The following is a 22,152-nucleotide window of genomic DNA, read 5'->3' on the forward strand; positions in this document are numbered from 1 at the left end:
TTTGTCTTACACAGAACCATCTAAACCAGGCTGCTTCATTTGTCTCAATTCATTTTCCTATCAACTGCTGCCATTCCACAGAAAGCTGTTTATATGGGAAGGACAGAAGAAATTCAAGCTGTACTAACAGTTTCTTCCCCATTTCTAAACAAAGTCAGCTAGGTTTAGCATTTTGCCGATATAGACAGAAAGTTTCTTGCTGATACATAATAGTATCTTCAATATTTCTACCTCACAATTAAGACTATAATTTTCCTGTACCTTCAGTAAAGGGAAGTGTCCGATTTCCAGTCACTTCCAACAGGATTTGGGGTTCCACTTTCCTCAGTTACCTTAGAAATTTACTCTGAAAGCTCTCTGGTGGTCATAAAGAAAGTACAGCAGTGTTCTATTAGTCCTTGACATTCATATCCAGGGCCAATTATTTTTCAAACTAATTCTTCTCCTAGCACAAAATCCCCCAGTAAGCTGCCCAGCATCATCCCAAAGAAAACTTTCAGGGCTTTGACATAAAACTCTGATAACTAGTACTTCAATAGAAATGAAAAGCATTGATAGAATCCAGAGCTGCTGTAAATAGATGCACTTTTATGATGCAATAAAATCCCATTATCTGCTAAGGTGCCTTGCAGCAAGCAACTTGCCCACACCTGTATGGAGTGATACACTGAGAGTATCTGTGTGCATTTAGGAAGTTGAAAGAACATCTCAGACACGCACATTAGGGCAATTGCTTGCTCCAGTGAGCCACAGCAAATAAAGCAAGCAAACATCTCAAGTTACTTTTTTGCTTTAGCCTTCTGTCTTCATTTTCCCTCTCCTGAAGCTTCTGATGTACACATACATCCAGACTGTAAACACCACTTCTATAAAACATTGTCTGGGGATAACTAAAATGATATTGACTTTCTTGATCAGTTCAAAGTCATCTGATGAACATTAATGTTATGTTCCTGGAATATGATTACAGATTTTTGAGTAGCCCATAAAAGCTGCAAGGTGACCACAAGTCTCCAGAATTGTGCCCCACTGAATGATTTCTTCAGCTCTAAAGAGAGAGAAAATCAGTTTTCCAGTGAGCTGTCATTTACAAGTCATTTACAAGAAAGAAGAAAAGCAAAGCAAGTGCCGATTATTCAGAACTGAGGTCACATTTGACAGACAGATCCAATGAAATCTCTTCTGGAAAAGCAGGCTCTGACTTCGAACACGACCGCCCTCTTGCCTCTTCTGCTTGTGGCCTACAGATGTGCTGTTGTCTGCCACAACTGAAAGCCCCTCAGAGATCAAGGGGTCAAGTCTCATGCATGTGCACATAAATCTACCCTTACTAGCCTCACTGAATAAAACTGCTCCTCAAGTATGAAGACATACTTCACTGCTCCACAAAGAATGGCACTGGCTTATGCTTTCATAAGCACCTACAGAACATAATGAATCTACAGATTTGATGAGAACCATTTTCCATCCATGCTTTTATCACATAACCCACCAAGGAGGCAGCTACTGTATTTTCTCCCAACATTTTCACCTGCTGCAGGACACTGCTTCCAACTCCATAGCTTTGGGATTTGCCCTCCCAGACCTCAAAAGGAAGGTTCTCAATGCAAGACCCAGGTCGGGCACACATAGACCAGTATGACAATGGTTTGTTGCCAGTTTCAGCCCAGTAAGAAACTACATATGAGGCAGGTGATGTGAGCTATCACCTTTCTATTGTTATATTACTGTGCACTGTCCACAGGTCTCAACTTCTAATGCATGAAAGGCTTTTTTTCACTGAGCAAACATGATTTCTATCATTTCTCTTACCAATTAACTAGACATCTCAACCCCTGCTCTAAAGAGAAAATGCAAATGGAAAACCTGACCAAGGTTTTTACAGGGCTGAGGAGAGGGAAGGAATGAGGAAGTGACCTCACAAAGGAAAAAGGAATTTTTCACCCTGGGAACTTAAAAAGGAAAAGTAAATGACAAATTACAAGATGTCACTTCCTAAGCAAGGCTCTTCAAATGCAATCCAGAAAGATGGAAGGCACAATGACTTGTGAAATTTAAAAATGCTGGGCAACTGTTAAATTATTATCCTAGTGAAGTAATCCATGAGAAAGCCCACACCTCCTGCCAAGGCTCAGGCATATAGCTCCTATAGCTGTGTTATTAAATGTTAATCATCTACTTCAGTCAGTGTTCGTGGATGACTGGCTACCATCCAGGAAGATCACTGAAATGGAAAATGAGGAACAGGGAAGCTCTTGTAAAGACCCTGATCTCCAAATAAGGCTGATGCCAGATCGCCTCCCACAACACAGTGAAGATGGGAGCATGAGCATTTCACCAGCCAGGATGTAGGACAGAGAGGGAAGACCCCTGATGCAGAACGCTACAGCCAGCAAACACTCACACCATGGAAAAACCCCACAGGCTGCAGAAAGTCATTGTGGACAACCCAGAGGCCCTGATTAAAGCTCAAAAGCCCTACAACCCAAAGAATCATTTCTTTCAGTTTATTAATTTGTCCATATTTTGTGCTGTCTAAAGTAGAGATGAAGTGATTCAAAATCTCTTTTTTGCCCCACCATATGTGCCTGAATGTTTAGAAAGAGCACCCCACACGTTCTGACCTCGAGCCAAAGGCTGTCCTTCAACACATGCAGACAACAGAGGAGCAGCACAGGCTCACCCCTGGGCCAGGACTGCTAGAATGTGAGATCCCATTTACATAGAGGGAAAAGGAACAATTTCTGACCAGCAGGTGTACCATGAAAAAAGACAGACATGCAAATGCGCACAGAAGAGTTGAAGAGGAGGGAACTGGATGGTAACTTTAGTGTATTTGCAGCCTGCTGTGAAAGAGCTGTGAAACAGCCATCTCAGGGTAAGCAAAGATACTGGCCTCATGCTTCAGTTGCATCAGGGTAAATGTTAGGACCCAGGGCTTAATGTAGAAACGACTGCCTCACCCCTGCTTTGGTATCTCACGAAAAGGACATGACCACACCAAGAGTATTGTCTGGAGAAACAAAGGGGGTGCCCTGCAGATGTAGTTTGCTGCTCCCAGCCACAGGGGCTGTGAGGACCTGAACTCCAGCCCAGCTCCAAGCATGGGGGAAGTGAAAGATGCTTCTTCTGCAAGACCAGTCACCAGTCCAAGGTGCCGGAGAAAGGTGCCTGGCCCCAAGACAGGGCCCTGCCACCTTCCCCCCATCCCTATGTTTATCTCTTTCCAAATCCACTCAGAGTAATGTACAGGCAGCTGTTGAACAAACTTTGTGTTGTGTGGATTTGTGTTTCACATTATGAACAGCCCTTCAGTTGAAAATTGCTGCTTTCTTCACTGAAACACAGATGTAGGAAGGGAGAGCAGGGTTTACCCTTCCACAATTCAGTCCTGGTGTGCAAACATCCTCCTGAAATGGGAAACTCCATAAAGCAGCAGCTTATGGAATTGTCACAGAGCCATAGTTCACCAACTACAGCTGACAGCAGAGCAGGAATATAGTTGAGCAGATCCTTCTGGAATTTTAAGAGACTTCAGCACCCACCTCAGCACTTCCTCATTACAGAAGTTTTTAATGGAGCCAAATGATGTGCAAAGATGCTTGATCTCCACAGCACTTCTTTTCAGGGGTAAAAGTGAAAAAGGAACTACAAAAACCCACCCATATGAAAACTGTGCTGATCGTACATATTATATCACACACCTTACATGGAGACATAAAACTAACATGAATAAAAACTCACATTTATGTGTTATTTGGTATTCAGAGCAAGTTTCAAGTTGCTATAAAACAAAATAAATGTGGTAATTCTAGAACATACAAGCTCACAGCTATGCTAACAGTTGTGCTTCCTCAGAAGAGTTCATTTTCTTAGCCCCAAAAATTACATTTAGAAATCTTCTTCATGAGAACCACTCTCATATAATAGAATAATTACTACATATTAAAATATGTGCCTCTGTCCACAAACTAATTAAGAGAAAAGAGTTCACTACATCCTCAGGAGAATAATCTTCATCTTACAGCTAAGCTTCTCTTACCTGCTACCATGAAATAAAGACCCTACCCCACTCCTCTATAACATACTACTATTTTCAAGGAACACAAAGGAACACACATGCAGCACATGCTTTATGAAAAAAAAAAAAAACCAAACAAAGAAGCACTTTTGTCTTCATTTTTGATCTGCAGTTGATCTCAGCTTTCCAAAATCCACAAGCACAAGAAAGGGATGAGAAGTATCTCATTATTATATTAATAAACTCTCACTTCTTACCATTCATGTAATTGAAAGGTCTATTCTCCATCACCTTGCACTTCCATTCATAGCCCCCAACACTAGATACTGAGCCCTACACGCCACACAAAACAGTAATTCAGCAAGCCTCCAACACAAATAACCTGCAACCTCCCTGCTAATTCATGTCTATGTGGGAGACAGCACAGGAGCAAATCCAGAGTGCAGGCTGCTCAAAGAGGAACCCCGAGGGCAAAGTGGATAATGTCAGAGTGTTCTGTAAAATCTTCACTTGAACAGTTCCCAGAAGGGAGATTCATGCTGCTGTAAACTAGTTTATAGCTACCAAGTGTTATATGCATGTTATAAACAGAAATTTATAGATTTGTTCCCTGGTGGAGCTAAGGATGTACCCTGGGCTAAGTAGTGGCATTTAAATCACCTTATTTAAAAAATAAAACCAAAACCATTTTGACCATTATAAGCGTTAGCAAGCAAAACCTCCAACTGAACTCATCAGTTCTGATCTCATTTTTCAGTAGTAACTTATTCTGCTAAAGAAATTAAAGTGAGGATCATTTTCCACTTAATTTAAAACATTCCCTAACCGCAGGTGCTTTGCACCTAATATTTGTGCTAATTAGTCACTACATTTAATCAGAATAGAAGCTATCTAGAGTGGGAGATTTAACATTTTGGAGGGAAAAAAAAGGCATTTTCTATTTATTTCCCCTTTCATTTCTGACTCAGCACAAACTACAGATGAAGACAGAAGTCCGATTGAAAAAGCATTAAAATCAGGCTTTCTTTAAACTTCTGACAGCAAAATGGGCACATGTAACTGCAAGATGGTAGCAAGTCTATCAGAACATTTAAAGGGATGCTTTTTTATTGAACGAGAAAGTGTTATATGCTCTTCAAATTGTTTTATTATCTCAAACTTTTACACTTTTAGCAACAACATTTTCATGCACTTCTTTCATCAGACACGGAACTTGAAAGTAGCACTTTGCTTTTCTACTCTGATTACACTTGCCACTGAAATGAACTAAATAAACCAAACATAATTATGTAAAAACCATCTCTGGAGCTGGGAAAGCAGCCACCTCCAGCACAACACAGCCCTGTGTCTCCACCATTTCCTCTCTTTATCTTTTGCTGTTCTCCCCATCAGTCTCTTGCAAGACTTTATGTGAAAATTACACTTCATACATTAAGCTGATGATCTGATTTATAATAGAGCTGATGGAAGTTGTATTTATACAACAGCTATCTGTCAGCATGCAAGTTATTATTTTGTGACCTCTACAATGACTGATAGCAAAGCAGAATTAAAAAGATGAAAAGCTGAATTATCTGAACAGCTACAATGATTCTTTTTCTTTTTTCTTTTTTTTTCTTTTTTTTTTTTTTTTTTTTCTTTTTTTCTTTTTTTCTTTTTTTCTTTTTTTCTTTTTTTCTTTTTTTCTTTTTTTCTTTTTTTGTTTTTTTTTCTTTTTTTCTAGAAAAGCCATGTTGGGTTTTTTTGACTGACTGCTAAGACCCAAAGTCTCTCTTTCCAAGATATTCAACAAAGCATTTCAATTAACCTGAGTCCTTTCCCAGGCAGTTTTGAAAGGAGGAAGGGAAGCAAAGTTTTTGGTAGAAGCACAAGTACAGCACCATTTACTATGGGCTTTTTATTCTATTCATAATTTTCATTCAAACTTCATGATTAAGAACATTTCCTTTCAAGAAAAGCTGCCTGGCTTGTTCGGTGCTTTATAGGGTTAAAAAGAGACCCTTATGCGTCTCATGAAACATCCAAAGGAATTTGCCAGTCCAGAAATTTATCCTCACATGCATTACCAGCAGCTGTTGCAACAGACAAGGTGCCTGTTTTAACAGAGACAAAATAAGGATTCACTGGAGATTGCCCAGCTGGACTTGTCCTTCCTTATTGCAGTGTCTACCAGACACCAAGTGTTATTTATCAAGTCACATTTTTCATTTAAACCAGCTCCCACCTTAATCCACAGCCCAGTGCTTCCTCTCTCCTTCTCCCAGGGCTGAAAATTCTTCTTGGCACAAGCCAGCTGGCAGGAAGATGCAGGCATGAACTTGATCAATACCTCCCACACACACTTAGTGGTGGGAATGTCTCCTCATCCCCACCTACACTACCCTCCAGCTACAAAAAAAAAAACAGTAATGTGTATTTTCTTCTTTGCTAAGTAAAAAAGCAGCTGCACTGATTATGTGGACCTCAAAACTCCCTCAAGGTGAAGACAGAGGGAGAACACAAACCTCTGCAGCACAGAAGCTAGAGATACGTGGTTTTCCTCAGAAGGAACATACGAACACAAGCTGACCCTTGATACACAAGGAGCCAAGTGAGACAAGATGCAGAACTTTTGCAGCATTAACAACTCAAGCAACTCTACAGTATTTGCATTCACTACACTTAAATGCTTGATTTATGCACCAAGGATTTTTCAAGTGACTTCAGAGACTTGTGCAGCCAGTAAGATTCTTACATTAACTCAGTAACAGCTCACCGACAACCACCTGCACACAAAACATGGAGAAAAACCCTGAATAACAGGAGATACTGAAAGGAAATGTATTTCTAACCGTAGTTTAAAATACAAAAAAGTTCCTAGGGATTTCTCTTAGAGGTTGTCAACAGCTCTATTAGTACCAGAGGCATAGTGTGATGCTGCTGCTCCAGAAGAGAACCATCAAGTGAAGATGCAGTGCTTGGCCCAATGCCTTCTTGTCATTAAGAAACGTTTTCAGTGAATAAATGGTTTGTAAGCAAACACAGCCAGAAGGCACAACCCTCCCCCAAAACAAGATTCTACAGTGACATCCTTAGCTTGCAGGGTTGTCCTGTGGCTTGGATTTCTTCACTGAACACTTGCAACTTTCCAAAATCATATACAAATGCTAAACCCACAAAATTATCATCTGCCAGTTTGCTTCTCTTCTCCCCTCTGAGCACAGCAACAACCCCGCAGCCAAATTTTGCCATCACATTCATCCCTGCTTTCTTATGTCAGAGCTGAGCTCATGTTTTCACTTAGCTAATAAAACTGCTACTCCTCACATTCACTGGTAAAATCTGGGCTGTTCCATGTTACCACCAGCCTCCTCCTCTCAGTACTATAATCAAAGATTAAGGCTCCTTTTGCAGCTGCTGCATGCAAAAGAGACTGCAGTATCTTCTGAAGAAATAATTGTCCATCTGTTCCTCTCTGTCTTCCCTGCCCAGCTTCTTGCCTCTCTACTGGTCTACAGACTCAAAACGAAAAACTCAATGAAATAACATCAGCATGGAAAGCTCACGACCAAGACCAGCTACATTTGGAAGCTGTTGTAATGGTTTAAGAAACAAACAGACCAAAGCTGTTCTTGGCTCTAGTAAAGAAGGCTTCACTCATGCTACTCAACAGGTACTCAAACCCAACAGGAAGGGAATGAACCAGCAGGAGCACAATTCTTGACTCATTCTATAGATCATTCTGTCCGTTAGCATGAGAAGGGCAGATATTGAAAGATACATGCAGCAGATTACACACCTACCAGCTCAACACTTAACTGTAAGATACTTCCACTCAAGGACCCACACAGAGCTCCCTGAAAGACAAGCTCTAAGTGCTGGCAGAATTGCCTGCTACCCCCACCCTGAGTACACCATTCAGTACTCACCAGCCCTGACAAAAAAGTCAGCTCCCACCAGCCTGACAAGAGAGATTAAACAGCACCACCCAGACACAGGTTATAGGCAGAACAGGGTTTTACTTTTCCTGTGATGGAGGATAAAGTAGAAAAGAAAATGTGATCATTAAGTGTAACAGATATGACATTTCAACCAGCACCTCCAGAATCCCAAACCGGTGATTCAGAAAGAACCTCCTCCCCAGCTCCAATGAACACAATTGTACCAGCAAAGCCACAAGGCAATAGCTCCCAATCTTCACTTGTCAGATAGCTGCATCAAGGCTTTACAAGCACGAAGTTTAACAAACAGAGCAAGGTCATCAGATTTCATGGGATTTGAATACAACGATCATTCTGAAGCCACGGAGACTGCAGGAACCAAAGAAACAGCAGTGGCAGTGCTGCTCTTGTCATATTTCACACTGAAAACTGACCTGAGACAGCAGCCTTCTGCAAAGGTAACGTGAGCTCTGCAGCTTTATTGAAGTCACCAATTGTCGTGGTTTAAACCAAGTCCCCCAACTCCTGGAGAGTTAGAAAGAAGAATCCAAGGAATGTAGCCCCCACGGATTGAGATAAGAACGGTTTAATAGCTAAGGCATAACACAATGATAATGATACAGCCAATAACAAGCGAAAAGAATACAACACCCCACCAGCCACCGACCCATAACTCACTCCACCCTGCCCGGCCGAGCACCACGTGCTCCCTCCTCCATTTTCCTCTAGAGCTCCACCCCTCTCTTTCCCAGTATGCATTCTGGGCATCACGTGCTATGGTATGGAATACCTCACTGGCTAGCCTGGGTCAGGTGTTCTGTCTCTCCTTCCTCCCGGCCTCCCCTCTTCCACCCGGCTGGAAAAAAACCTTGAACAAAAACACCCATAAAACATGCTCAAACCATGACACCAATCCACAAGTAGTAACTGCGGTGGAACCACTCATACACTACCTCTAGTGCTTGACTTCTACTATGCTGAACCAAGCCAGCTCCAATACTGTTGTCAGGAGTGGTGCAAACCAGAGAATGAAACCTTTTCATCTGTAATTTCCATGGTTTTCTGTGCAGTTCCTGCTTTCTCAGGGAAAACAGTCACCCAAAGAAACCCACAAAACAGCATTACAGAGGAAGATGCACCTAGCCCACGGGTTTGATGCACTGCTTGGGATATTTTGGCCACATGAGTCAGATACGATGTGCATTTGGACCTGTCTGAGATTGCTAGCAGAAGTACAGAGCCTGTCCTTTGATCCATACTCAATTTCAAAGAGTAAACTTAAGCTATGTTAGGGCATACAGAACAGAAGGAACACCAAAATACTCATGAAAAAGCAAGCAAAGGTCTGTTCCCACCACAAACATCTTCAGACGTGACAATGAACAAGAGGCAGGATAGGTCCTTGTATGAAGAATGACAAGCTTAGTTGTTCAATGCCAGCTGTACACCTGCATCAGTTTTGTGTCTAAGTTGTACTGCAGAGCAGTCCTCTCCTACAGCTAAATGAAGGCTACTACAATTACTGATGTTGTTTAGTTGTAAACCCACAACAATCTTACTAAATATGGAGATAACAACAAAATCAAGGCTACTGGGAGCAAGTTCTTTAAACAGGAAGCATCTAACTTAAAATATCCCATACTCTTTATGTACAAATGCTATGGCAAGATATTATCGAGACCTGCACTATTATTTTAAACACACACACAGAGAAATCAGTGACACAAAACCCCTGCCTTTGCTAACCCTTCAGCTCTGATACTGCCCTTACTGAGCTGCAGTGCTTGGCAGAGAGGAACCTGCCATACAGATGGAATCTAGACAAGCTTTCCAAGTGCTGTCAAGACACAGATCCTCCACAGTGCACTATTAAGAGGAACAAATACATTTACCCTGCCTCAGCTTCCTCCCAACCTACCCACCGAAAACATTTTTCTCCAACAATTCCCCTGACATTCCCTCCTTGGAGCAGGAAAACTTCCAAGACCCCCAGTCCATGTTGGAAGGCCAAAGGAACTACCTGCCACCAGTTATTTCCAAGATACCCAGAGGTCATGTGTCCCACATGCAGAGCACACATCCAGCTTTGCTGGAGATCTTAAAGGGAAATAAAACCCCAGGCTTCCCTGGACAGTTGCTGCATACTGCCTCCCAGCCTAACAAATCCCTGTGCAGGTCTGCTGTGGGATCAGAGGTATGTAGAGAAGCACTCCACAAACTTCTGCTCAGCCATTTCTTTGTCATCCAGAGTACTGAAGCAAAGCAGGTAAGTGTTACAGAGCAAAATACTGTTTATAAATTGTTAGTAACTGTGATTCTTGTACAGAGTTATTCTTGTACAGAGTTGACTCTTGTACAGAGGCAAAAAGGAGGACTATAAACAAAATACTTCGGGTTTATGAAGGAGAGTCAGGGTACACAGTACATAATCAGCTAAGAGGAAAAGCTGTTAAATTGTTGTCATTAACACCTTATTAATTCAGAAGAAAAAAACACTGGCATTACAGTGACATTTTACAAGACATCACCTCTATCCCATCTAGGACTGTACATCTGTGATTCATATGGCTTCCAAGAACCTTGAACTTTTCATGCAGTGGACAAGGAGCCCCAGTTAAAAGCAGGCAGAGCCGTGCTGAGGAGGGGAGTGGTTAGGTTCAAAGGCTCAGGAAGGATTTCGAACCTCTCAAAGGGCAATATTTATTTTGCTGCTGTTTTGTAGCAGGCTGAAGGCTCACAGCTCTGTGACCTGCTGCAAGACCAGCCATCCCCGCTGCAAAGGTGACAAAACAAATCAGGAACTGGACTTAAGTTCAACAGCAGCTTCTCACTTTCCCAGCATAACATATTCAAGTTTACCTACCTCAAACAACGAGCCTTGGTAGACACAGGCACCTGCAGGACAAAATTAAAAATATAAAGAGATTAGACATCAGCACACTCCCCAGTGAACTTCCCATGTGCTTGCCAGCAACAAAACAAACAGAGTTTTGGTGCAGCAATGCAACCTCTGGGTAAGCTTCAGACTGCAGTGTCAGGGCCTCTGGCCAAGGTGGACTCAAGAGTTGGAGAGCAGCACAAATAAAGCAGAGATAAAAGGGGAGTCAAAGTAATGCAGCTAATCTTCAAGAAGGGGTTAACAAATGACTCTGCAGCACCCCACCAGACCACTGGCAAAGCTTTACAGCATCCTAACTGCAAGAAGTTGCCCAATCGTTCTCAAACAAAAGGCAAGGACACAGAAAACAACTAAAGAAAGCGGAAGAATGCAGGGAAACAGGGGCAGACACTAAACCTCACAAAAAGTATGGCACCATCACCAATAATCACCCACTTTTGAACAGGGCTTGTATCACAACCCATTCCAACAATCACCTCACACTCTCTTCAGGACAAATTCAGACATTTGGTGCCACTTGTAGAGGGGCACATGTTCTCTCCCCCCAGTGCCACAAAGATGGGAATTCTCACAACATGCATGCAAGATGAAGCTCAGAACTGTAGCACTGAATAACTGCTTGAGCTCTCACTAAAATAACAGGAAGCCATGACTATCCAAAGGTAAAATGCTGCCTTTAAAAATGAAAGGTTACAGGGCCTTTGAATCATAGCCTCTTCCATGTGCTCCTATAAATCCTTTTATATTCACAGGAGAAACAAATAAGCACACGATTATACACATAAAACCATTATTTTTTTTGTTTGTGTATAGTCTTTTTCTGTGTATAAAAACAAGACTCTCCTGATGGTAAGAAAAGTCAGCATAGATTCCCACCCCTAAATCACTCCTCCATGGGTCACATCTGATATAATGACAGGCTCACGGGGCTCCTCCTGCTTCAGTTGTCCTAGTCCTCACCACAGACACTGTCAGCCCAGAAAACAGTTCTCCAAGTGAGTGATAGAGACATACACTCATTCAAGCATGCCTTATATATTCTACTTAATAAATCAAATAAGAGGTTAGAAAATAAAGCCATGAATAAGCTGAATGACACTTCTTTCATCAATTTTCTGGGAAACAGCCCTCCTCAAACAGCTACACATATCTGTCTACTGAAAACGTGACAAGCATGTGAAATCAAAAGCAAACCAAGAAACTCAAAGATTAAAAGAAAACAAGAACGCGGGAAAAGCTGCCTTAAGGGACCACCCAGAGAACTAAGAATTTCCTCATCCAACAGTGGTGTTTCCCATATAATGCAGATTAGACAAATTTGTACAGAAAACCTTGGAGCTACAGTTATGAATCAAAAGCTCCTCCTTTGAGCTGATCTTCAGCTCAACTGCAAGAGGCTGCAGAGGCACCACCAGGAATTACCTTCTCTTGCCAGGAAGATGAGCCACAAGAGCCCAGTCGTGCTGTTCTCAAATTCAGCAGCCACCTTTTTTCTCATGTTGACAGCAACCACATAGAGCACAGACTGAGTACCAAGACGACCATCATACTGAAACATTGGGTTTCACTCTTACATCCATGTAGTCCCACACACACCACCCCATAAACCATAAGGTTAACCACTTCAGCAATTACCTGTTCATTTATTTACTTGGCTTTTTTTTGTAAACACATACTGCTATGCAAAAAAACCCAAAAAAATAAGAAATAACTAAATAAAAATCTTACTTAATACTAGTCAGTTAAGACCAGCACAATTAGATTCATTTACTCCTAAAAACAGATTGGCTGCCCTTTCTTTTTTCTGCCCACCAACAGCTATAGTTCCTTAAAGGTACCTATGGAATAAAGTAACGAAAGTTTGACACCCTAAAATGTGAAATACCAGAGCCCCCACTGAGGATCTGAAAACCTTAAAGGGACAAGGGAAAACTATCAGCACCAGAAAAAAAATTACCCAAAACCAGCACTTCCTACTTTTGCTTCAAGAGGCTGTAATTACATTTTGGGCCTTCTGAGCCAGGCACTATAAACACAGCATGAAAGATCTGTACTGTGCCAAAAAGCTCATCACTAGCAGGGCCAGAGCACAGACTAAGGACCAAGGCAGCAGGGCAAGAGCAGCTGCCTCAAATAGCCCAGGCAGCAGCAGGAATGAGATAGACTTTCAAAATACTCTCTGTCTTCTGTGCTCCCTTCCCTGCACTTGGTAGACACAGGCTCAGCACAGCTCATGTGGGACCAGAAAACAAACACGGAAAGTCTGATTCTTCCTCTCCATTTAAGAAAAGACATATTTCACTCCCTCACAAGTTACCAAGGGGGATAACTAGGATATAAGCCATCTTTACAAGACTTTGAAAATCCTTAGGTACAAATAACTTCTAGCTATTGTTTTACTCCCAATTGTGAGCAGGCCTAAGACATCACACACATGTTAAGCAACATAATTCTTTGTTACAGTGCCCTGGCCTTGTTTGCAGCTCCAAGTTACCAGTGTGACCATTGACTATTTGCAGAGCTCACTTGAAATGGTTCCTCAAAGAAGCAAATTGCCTTTCATGTACTGAAGAAGCTTGGATGAAATCCTCAGACTTTTAGTCATGGTATTTGTGTGCCAGACATTGTGGATGTAGGTAGTTGGTAGGGCAGCTTTCTGGTTGGGGTTTTCTTGGGGTAAAAATTAAGTCTGAGTATTACCCAACAAGTTAACATCTCAAATTCATATCTAACAGCTTCTCATCTCACACACATATAGCTATTTTTAACTGCTGCTATTCACCAAGACAACTACATCAGACAGGAATCACAGTGTTACAGTGGGAGCAGCACTTGGGGAATGTGCCACTTTGCAAACCAACAACCTACAGTCACACTGTCAAAGGGAATGCTGGAAAACAACCTAAGAGCACAAATGTGGTAACGTCACACCCGCAAATGTAAAATATCATTAATTTAACTGCCTGACAGCATCCTAGGGGCATAACCTTGTGCTTTTTACAAGTCTGTCCAGAGCACTTTTTAAATGACAGAGGAAACCAATGGTCGATGCCTACTAAAGCACTCTTGGGGCACTCAGAGCAACATCCACACACCAAGGCGGACTCAGCCCTCTCCTAAATTAAGGAGAGTAGACGGTCTCGTCCATCAGCACACATCACCTCACTAGCTCTTTTCTGTGGGTTTGGACAACTAAAACCCACATCAGCCTTTTCGGGTAACCCCACGTTCAGCTTGGCAGGGGGGTTACCGCTATCCTGGGCTGCCTCTCCCCTTGGGTGAAACGGTGCCGAGCACCCCAGCTGCACCCCGGGGCTACCCTGCCGCTTCCAAGGGGACACGCTCCTCCATCCCAGGCACTTCACGCCCGCCGGCCCTCAGCCTCTTGAGGGGACCCCAACCACCAACAGCACCACGGAGCGGGAAGAACAGGGGGTGCAGCGGCAGGAGGTGCCGGGACCGGGCACGGCTTCACCCCGGCCCCCTCGCCCCGCCTGTAGCGAGGCCGCCAAAATGGCGGGGGGCGGGAAGCGGACCCCCGCCCGGACCGGAGAGACGGAGAAGGGTGGGAAAGATGCCCCAGATCCCACGGGAGCGGGGGACTTCTCCTCAGAGCACCCGCGGGACGGGGACCGGGCCCGGCGCGACTACTCACCTGAGGAGAAGGAGGAGACGGCGGCCAGCGCCGCGCTGAGGAGGCACAGCGTCGCCCAGGCGGCGGCGACCGGGGTGCCCATGGCGGGTGAGAAGGGGAAGGCTGGCGGTCCCGCCGACCCGTCAGCAGGTGCCGGGGCAGTGCCTCTACCCCCGCCCCGCCGCCAAACTTTCCCCGCAGACAAAGCGGCAGCGGCCCCGCAAAAAATGCTGCCCGAGCCCGCCCGCCCTCCGCCCCGCCCGGCCCCGCCTCGGGCAGCGCCGTACCCCGCCTCCCCGGCACCTCTGGCAGGGGGAGCGGTCGGTGCTGGCCGTGCCCAGCCCCAGCCGTGACCCTCAGGTGGGGAAGAGGGAGCCGAGCTTCCTCCGCCTCGTGGGGACGGAGCAGCCCACTGTGAAACTGCATCCTGTGCTGGCTGCAGCAGTGACCGTGTGTCCTGCGGCTAGGCAGAGCAGGGGTGTTTGCGTGGGAAAGCAGTGCAGGATAGAGAGTAACAGGGTGTCACTGCACTAGGAGTGGTTGGGGCAGTTCTGGTCACACACCACGGGCTGCAGAGAGGGCATTGCCATAGAGGGATAGGACAAGGGGAAATGGTTTTAAACTGAGAGGAAGACCTAGATTAGACATTAGGCAGAAGCTCTTCCCAGTGAGGGTGGTGAGGCACTGGCACAGGTTGCCCAGAGAAGCTGTGGCTGCCCCATCCCTGGCAGTGTTCAAAGCCAGGTTGGACGGAGCTCTGAGCAGCCTGGTCTAGTGGAAGGTGTTCCTGCCCATCACAGAGGCTTGGAAGTGGATGAGCTTTAAGGTCCGATCTAAACCATTCCATGATCTCTAGAGGTTTGAAGCTTTTCACTGTATTTGGGTCTCACTTCTGTTTGCAGGATTATAAAAACAGTGCAAAAGGGGCATGGTCTGTTTACTGAAAGAGCTGTTTTCTTGTCACACAGACCCATATTGAAAGAATCTTGCAATTTCTTCCTTCAGTTTCAGTTCCTTCACTCTTCGCCCATTATATAGATTTCCTCTACAAAGGAAGACTCAAACATTAGCAACTGCAAATCAAGCACTCAAGCTAAGAAAAACTACCAAAACCCTCCACAAAGCCCAAGTTCTGCTCTTCCCATTATACTGTGCTCTCCTTCCAGGCACTTTCTCACACACACACACACACAGCTCCTATGGCACTTCCCAGCTCCTGGCCAATCATCGAAAACGTACCATTTCTCACCTCCAGCACTGTACACACTCAACATAAGAAGCTGGAGCCAACTTTTCCAGGTACTTCTGCAACGATGGGTCCCTTGAAGTCACGGAATTAAAAAGCAGCCATGACTGTTGAAGTCAGAGCCCTTCAGTTGCTACACGCGAAGGCCCAAACCCAAGATTAACTAGAAAAGTGATCCTAGTTTTACCAGTCTATGAAATAAATCTTCTTTTTTTCCCCAGCTAATTCCAACACTGCTGCTTCATAGCAGTGTCCTGATTATCATGTAGCAGTCAGTTGTAAAAGGCTGGACCGCTGCAGCCGCTTAATGTCTCAGTCTGACTGATTAAATGCAACTATGCCAGCTAAATTTAACAGTAATTCCTCATGGTAATTCAATCTGTTCAGTTTGGATTCCCTTTCTAATGAACACTACCACCTCAAACTCTGAGTTGGAGGTCAAATTTTTTCAGGATTGTACGCCATTAATTACTGTAGCCTAATTCAGCAACAAATGTGAGAAGGGGAGTGTGTGGCATGGCACTGACCCAAGATTCAAACAGCAATTTGCATGATGAGTTGCTCAGTGCTTTTACCAAGTTAATACTCATTAGCTATTAGCAGGAGGTACTTCTTATGAAAAATAGGAGCAGAGAGACATAATAACTACCACTGCACACACAAACACTAACCAAACAAATATTTCATGCCAATTTTAAATACAGTAGAAATGACTAAAGGAATAAATACACAGGCTCTAGTTGCCTTCTAATTACTCAAGTGAAATTCAGGACAACACAACCAAGCTCAAAGAGCTAGCAAGCAAAAGAGGTGGAAATAGGAGAAGCAGCCAGGCATAAACAGGGTTCATTAAATCAATAGTTACAGGAAGTCCAAGAGATGCCTGCAATGTAGAGGTACTGCTACACAAGGTTCAACAACAAAACAGCAACTCAGCAGAACATTTCTGGTTGCTTCCTCCATATAACCATCTCACCAAAATGCACTGCTTCTTTGAAATGACCACCCCAGAGCCACCTGGCTCTTGGCTTTCTATCCTCTGAATACTGGCAGAAACTCAGCTCTCTCACATCTGCGTGATTACAGCACTGCAGCAGAACAGCTCCAAGAGACAGCATCATCTACTGAGATAAGGTATTTCTGAATGACACCACTTCACATCCCAGATGAAATTAAAATTTATCATCTGCTCATGCTCTGGGTGAGACTGTGACTCTTACCAGTGGATTAGCAGAAGCAAGATAGAAAGAGACAGAAATAAATGACCATTAAAGAACAGCAGCTGTACCTGGGAGGTGAGTTTCCTTGGTTTTCTCCTTTCACATGTGTCACTGATGTGTTCAGTTGCACACTTGCCTATATGCCCAAAAGTTGCACACCCTATAGGCCTAAAAGTCTTTAAGAAGCCAAGGGATTGAAGAAGGAAGTTCAGGAGACCTCAAAGTCAACCAAGGCAGCTCCATAAATCATGTGTTAATAGCCTACAGGCAAGAAAATGAAGATCCAAGCTGAGCAACAGGAGATGGGTGATCTCTGAGGGAATCATTTGTACGCAAAGATACTTGAGACAAAAACACAAGTCCTGGAGGAACACAGGAGGACAGCAAAGGTTGAAGTCAATTCCTTTCTCTCTCACTAATGCACCCACAGAGAGAAACAAAGCACTTTGAGAGAATTCACACCATTATAATCTCACCAGACCTGAAAAAAACGATTTCCCATGACATGGACAGAACAGGTATTTTTAAACTATCTGTTAAGGCAGATGGTATTACAGGTTTAAAATCATCCGAGATGACTGTAATAGTACCTTACATTAACACTGTTCTAAAGAAGCTGTTGAAATTAGGACAACTCAAGAATCTACAATCTACGTCATTTTGGAAATTTACCCATTCCATTATATCAGTGAAGATCTTTTCCCTCTGGAAAACAAAATGTGCATTTGAAAGAAAATATTTCTCAAGTTTAGCACCAAGGTCTCCCACATAATTTCAGAAATCCAAATTCTGTAAACTCTTCTCCTTCATATACTTTTTCTTTTTAAATTCCCAATTCAACACAAAAGCAGCATTTGTTTTCACTCTATTTACAAGTTATCAAACAAAATAACAAAATAAGCTCCAGACTGTTCAGAGAAATATGAGATGGTTCTAAGACTGAAAACCTTAACATCTTGCAAAGCTACACAGCTGTTAACTACAGCTATATATCTTGGAACTAGTGGCACAAAAAGCTAACAAGGTTGTAGGAATAAACCATTTTTAGCCATTCTTTTATCAAATCTCTAGGCAGAGGTCAGGTCTTGGCACATTGACTTTAAGGATCTGCTTCTCCCTTTGCGTGAAAATCACTGGTTTGAGTGATCCCAGGCAGACATAATGTATATTCCTTCAAGGCCAAGCATGTGCTGGTGCAGACTTATACAGAATAGCCCAGGAAACATTAAAAAGATCTATCTTATTTCAACTCTTCTGGCTGAGGTCTCAGAAAGGTTTTTCATTTCTTGGAATTTAGCCCATGTGGTCCATACTTCAAACTTCTAACATCTGGTAGATGGCTTTCTCTGCAGAGGAAAGTAAGGGTAAAGGAAGCAACAGCTACAGGTACAAACAATGCACAAATGAAAAAGATACATTGTACCCTCGTCCTTTCCCTGGAGTTCAAAAGTTCACACCAGATGCAAGTCTCCTAACCAATACAAATAGCAAAACTCCAGTAACACTGCTCCGCTGAATTCCAAGCAGCAAAACCTGTCAAAGTTGAATGAAAATCTCTACCAGTGGATGTTTTGTTTGGCACAGCACAATAACGTGCTAGAGGCTGCAACTGTGCCTTAAGTAATTCACAGTTCTCATATGAAAAGTAATTAAATGCCAAGTAAAGGAGCACAAACTTTCTGGGAGACAACTTAACACTCATTACCTAATGCATCAAGGCCCTGTCACTGACTAGAAGCTTGGCTTCACTTGACTGTCTTCATGGCTGGTTCCAGAGGGTATATTGTATTACCCAGAAGGATTTATTTCTTTAATTAAAAAAAAAAAAAGAAAAAGAAATGACTTTTCCTAATCTAAGTGTGAGATCAAGCACTGAATGGTTTTTATCTGATTTATTTTTATCTGACCAAAGAGAAAACAACTTCCTTCTGTTATATCCTCATGCTGTGATAAGGCTACGAGATTAAATCCTCTCTCATGCTGCACAAAGCTTGATAGAATACATAGTCCAAGATGACTATGGTGTATCTCAGTCAGTCTTTTGTCAGAGGCAGGCCCAACTGCTTTATTTACCAATACATGTATGTGGAAAGGACAGATGTGTTTTTAACATGATGCCTTTAACTTGCTTTTCCAAGGTTACTAATTTGACCTACTCTTCTTGGTCAATCTCTCTCAGAAACATTAAAATAGGCTTTTAAAATACCAAAGTGTCTGTAGCTCACTACAGACACACACTAGGATACAATGCCTTCCCTTGATTTTTGGGTCAAGTTCTCCAGCTTGCTAGGTACCCCTTACAACACGTTTTTTTACAAAGGCTTTGGAAAGGAAATGATAAGTTGAAGGCCACTCTGACACACTTTAAGAAGAGCCTGTATTCCAAGGCCTGGGAGGCCTACATCTAGTGGACACTTCATCCCATCACATAACATCCAAGATTCTAAATCACTACTGAAATAAATGGAAATGAAATATTTTCTCAATGTCTCTTCACACTGGTAAGGTGTAAGACACCACCTGTATGTACTACACATGTATGTGCTACATGTACATACTACAGATTTTGTTAGTAAGCATTTTTAACACACAGTGAGATTAGACCATTAAATATATATATATTCCCTTCAAGCTGTAATTCATTGATAACAGATGTTTATGAGGATTTGAAAAAAAAAAACCAACAAACAAACCAAAAAACAAATCAATCTTAAAACTAGCTTTCTTCAAATATGAACAACTTCAGCTTTCACTGCCATCCCAACTGCTCAGAGACCTGTTGGAAAGCCCGAGAAGCAGAATCAGGATGATGTTCTTGTATCTCACTGTCCTGCTCCCCAGAATCCACCTGCAACAAACCTTGGAGATAAAAGATGTGCCTGGGAAAGCTCTGTCACAGGAACCACCATTGCAGTGGTTCAAAGTCCCTGAAATTAAGGTTTATTTTTCACAGGGCACCTGTAGCATGAAGTCCCTGTCTGCCTTGTTAGCACACCATCTTTTCTCAAAGTTTTGAGTAGCAGCTAGCCTGTGTACCTGTCACTTCCAAATTTGCCATCTCAGAACTACTTTTGCTAATAGTGGGAGATTAAACTTACCTGATCTAAGGGGCATCTTAACAAGAAAAGGTTTGGCTTTACTTCTGTTTTATTTCTGTATCAGCTGATTTTGCTCCTAGTGACTCAGAGCACATGCTGCCAGTAATGCAGTCTCAGGCCTCCTCCTACTGGCAAGATGAAGCTTTCTGGAAATAACAAAGTATTTTTAATCAATACCCTTTTTACTGAAAACATTTACATTTTAGGGTTTTGGTGGGGTTTCCTTAAGCCTCCTTTAAGCTGAGTGAACACTTCCCCCAGCATTTCTCCATTTTTGTGACCTTTACAACTCCAGTTGAAAAAAACACCATCAGCACAGGTTTGTAGTACTAAGATGCCCATTAGAACACCCACACAGGTAGTTTTTATTTCCCTCTCTGTCCTATTTAAGTCAACGTAAATTTTATTATATGGACAGAATTTAGGCCATGGTATAAGCTTCACCCAAAGTTTGGAAGCTGACACTACCAATGGTACTGCAGAATATGAACATAATCATTCCCAAAGCCTGCCTCAGCATTTAGAAACATCTTCCCCCTTGTAGGCATAGTTAGGTTTTTAAACAAACTTTGTAAGTGATGTTGTCTGGACAGGCTTTGTGCTTCACCCAGATCTTTCCCAGCAGTTTTATATGCTTCAAAAGAAGCACTTAGCCCAACATCTTTGGCTAGCCTAACTCATGAGCACAGGCAGGTGCACAGCAAAGCCTGGGAAAACTAACAGGAGAGCATTTATACCCAACAAGTTAAATCCAGAACATTTTCCTGCATGACATCCTTGTCTCTAACTGGAGAGACAACAATTTGAAGGATGGACCACCTGCTGGATGAAGAATTGGCTGGATGGTTGCATGCAGTTGTGGTCAATGGCTCAACATCCAGCTGGAGACCAGTAACGAGTGGTGTCCCTCAGGGATTGGTGTTGGGACCGGTCTTGTTTAACATCTTTGTCAGTGACATGGACAATGGAATTGAGTGTGCCCTCAGCAAGTTTGCCGATGACACCAAGCTGTGTGGTTCTGTTGATACGCTAAAGGGAAGGAATGCCATCCAGAGGGACCTTGACACACTTGTGAGGTGGGATGATGCCAACCTCATGAAGTTTAACCATTCCAAGTGCAAGGTCCTACACCTGGGTTGGAGCAATCCCAGGCACAGCTACAGGTTGGGCAAAAAGGAAATTCATGGTAGTCCTACGGAGAAGGACTTGGGGGTGTTGGTCGATGAGAGAATGAACATGAGCCGGCTTCAATGTGCGCTTGCAGCCCAGAAAGCCAACCGTATCCTAGGCTGCATCAAAAGAAGTGTGACCATCAGGTCGAAGGAGGTGATCCTGCCCCTCTACTCTGCTCTTGTCAGACCCTGCTTGAAGCACTGTGACTGTGTGCAGTTCTGATGTCCTCAACATAAGGACACGCAGCTGTTGGAGCAAGTCCAGAGGAGGCCATGAGGATGATCAGGGGACTGGAGCACCTCCCATATGAAGACAGGCTGAGAAAGTTGGGGCTGCTCAGCCTGGAGAAGGCTGCATGAAGACCTCAGAGCAGCCTTCCACTATCTGAAAGGGAGCTATAGGGATGCTGGGGAGGGACTCTTCATTAGGGACTGTAGTGACAGGACAAGGGGTAACAGGTTCAAGCTTAAACAGGGGAGATTTAGGTTACATACAAGGAAGAAGTTCTTCCCTGTGAGGGTGGGGAGTCCCTGGCACAAGTTGCCTGGAGAAACTGTGGCTGCCCCATCAATGGAGATGTTCAAGGCCAGGCTGGATAGGGCTTTGAGCAACCTGATCTAGTGGTAGGTGTCCCAGCACATGGCAAAGGAGGTTGAAACTGGATGATCTTAAGGTCCCTTCCATCCCAAGCCAATCTGTGATTTTACCATTTTATGTACAGGGTGATTTTACTTGACACTTCCAAGACTATGCTCAGCTACAGTACAGAACACCAACTGTGTGACTAGTGTTAATTCTAGCTGCTGGCACCCTAGGAAACCCCCAGTGGGTATGGAAAGGACTTTTTTTGCATCAGGTTTGAGCAGAGTGTTAGTAACATCCCTGTCCTGCTCTTCTAATGTTACCTCTACACCATAATTTACAGTGAAAGCCAGATGAAC

General features: G+C 43.3%; 1 protein-coding gene across 1 annotated transcript in view; it reads right to left on the reverse strand.

The window, feature by feature from the left end:
- Nucleotides 1-12,398, reverse strand: part of FRAS1 (Fraser extracellular matrix complex subunit 1) — a 159,682-nt gene extending 147,284 nt beyond the window's left edge. Inside the window, exons 1-2 of the mRNA XM_034063309.1 lie at nt 12,263-12,398; nt 10,805-10,836 (exon numbers count right to left, since the gene is read on the reverse strand). Of these exons, the coding sequence (XP_033919200.1) occupies nt 10,805-10,836; nt 12,263-12,398 (168 nt within the window). The remainder of the gene's footprint in view (nt 1-10,804; nt 10,837-12,262) is intronic.
- Between the last annotated feature and the right edge of the window lie 9,754 nt (nt 12,399-22,152).

Source organism: Melopsittacus undulatus, chromosome 5, assembly GCF_012275295.1.
Source record: "Melopsittacus undulatus isolate bMelUnd1 chromosome 5, bMelUnd1.mat.Z, whole genome shotgun sequence".
NCBI classification, from domain to species: domain Eukaryota; kingdom Metazoa; phylum Chordata; class Aves; order Psittaciformes; family Psittaculidae; genus Melopsittacus; species Melopsittacus undulatus.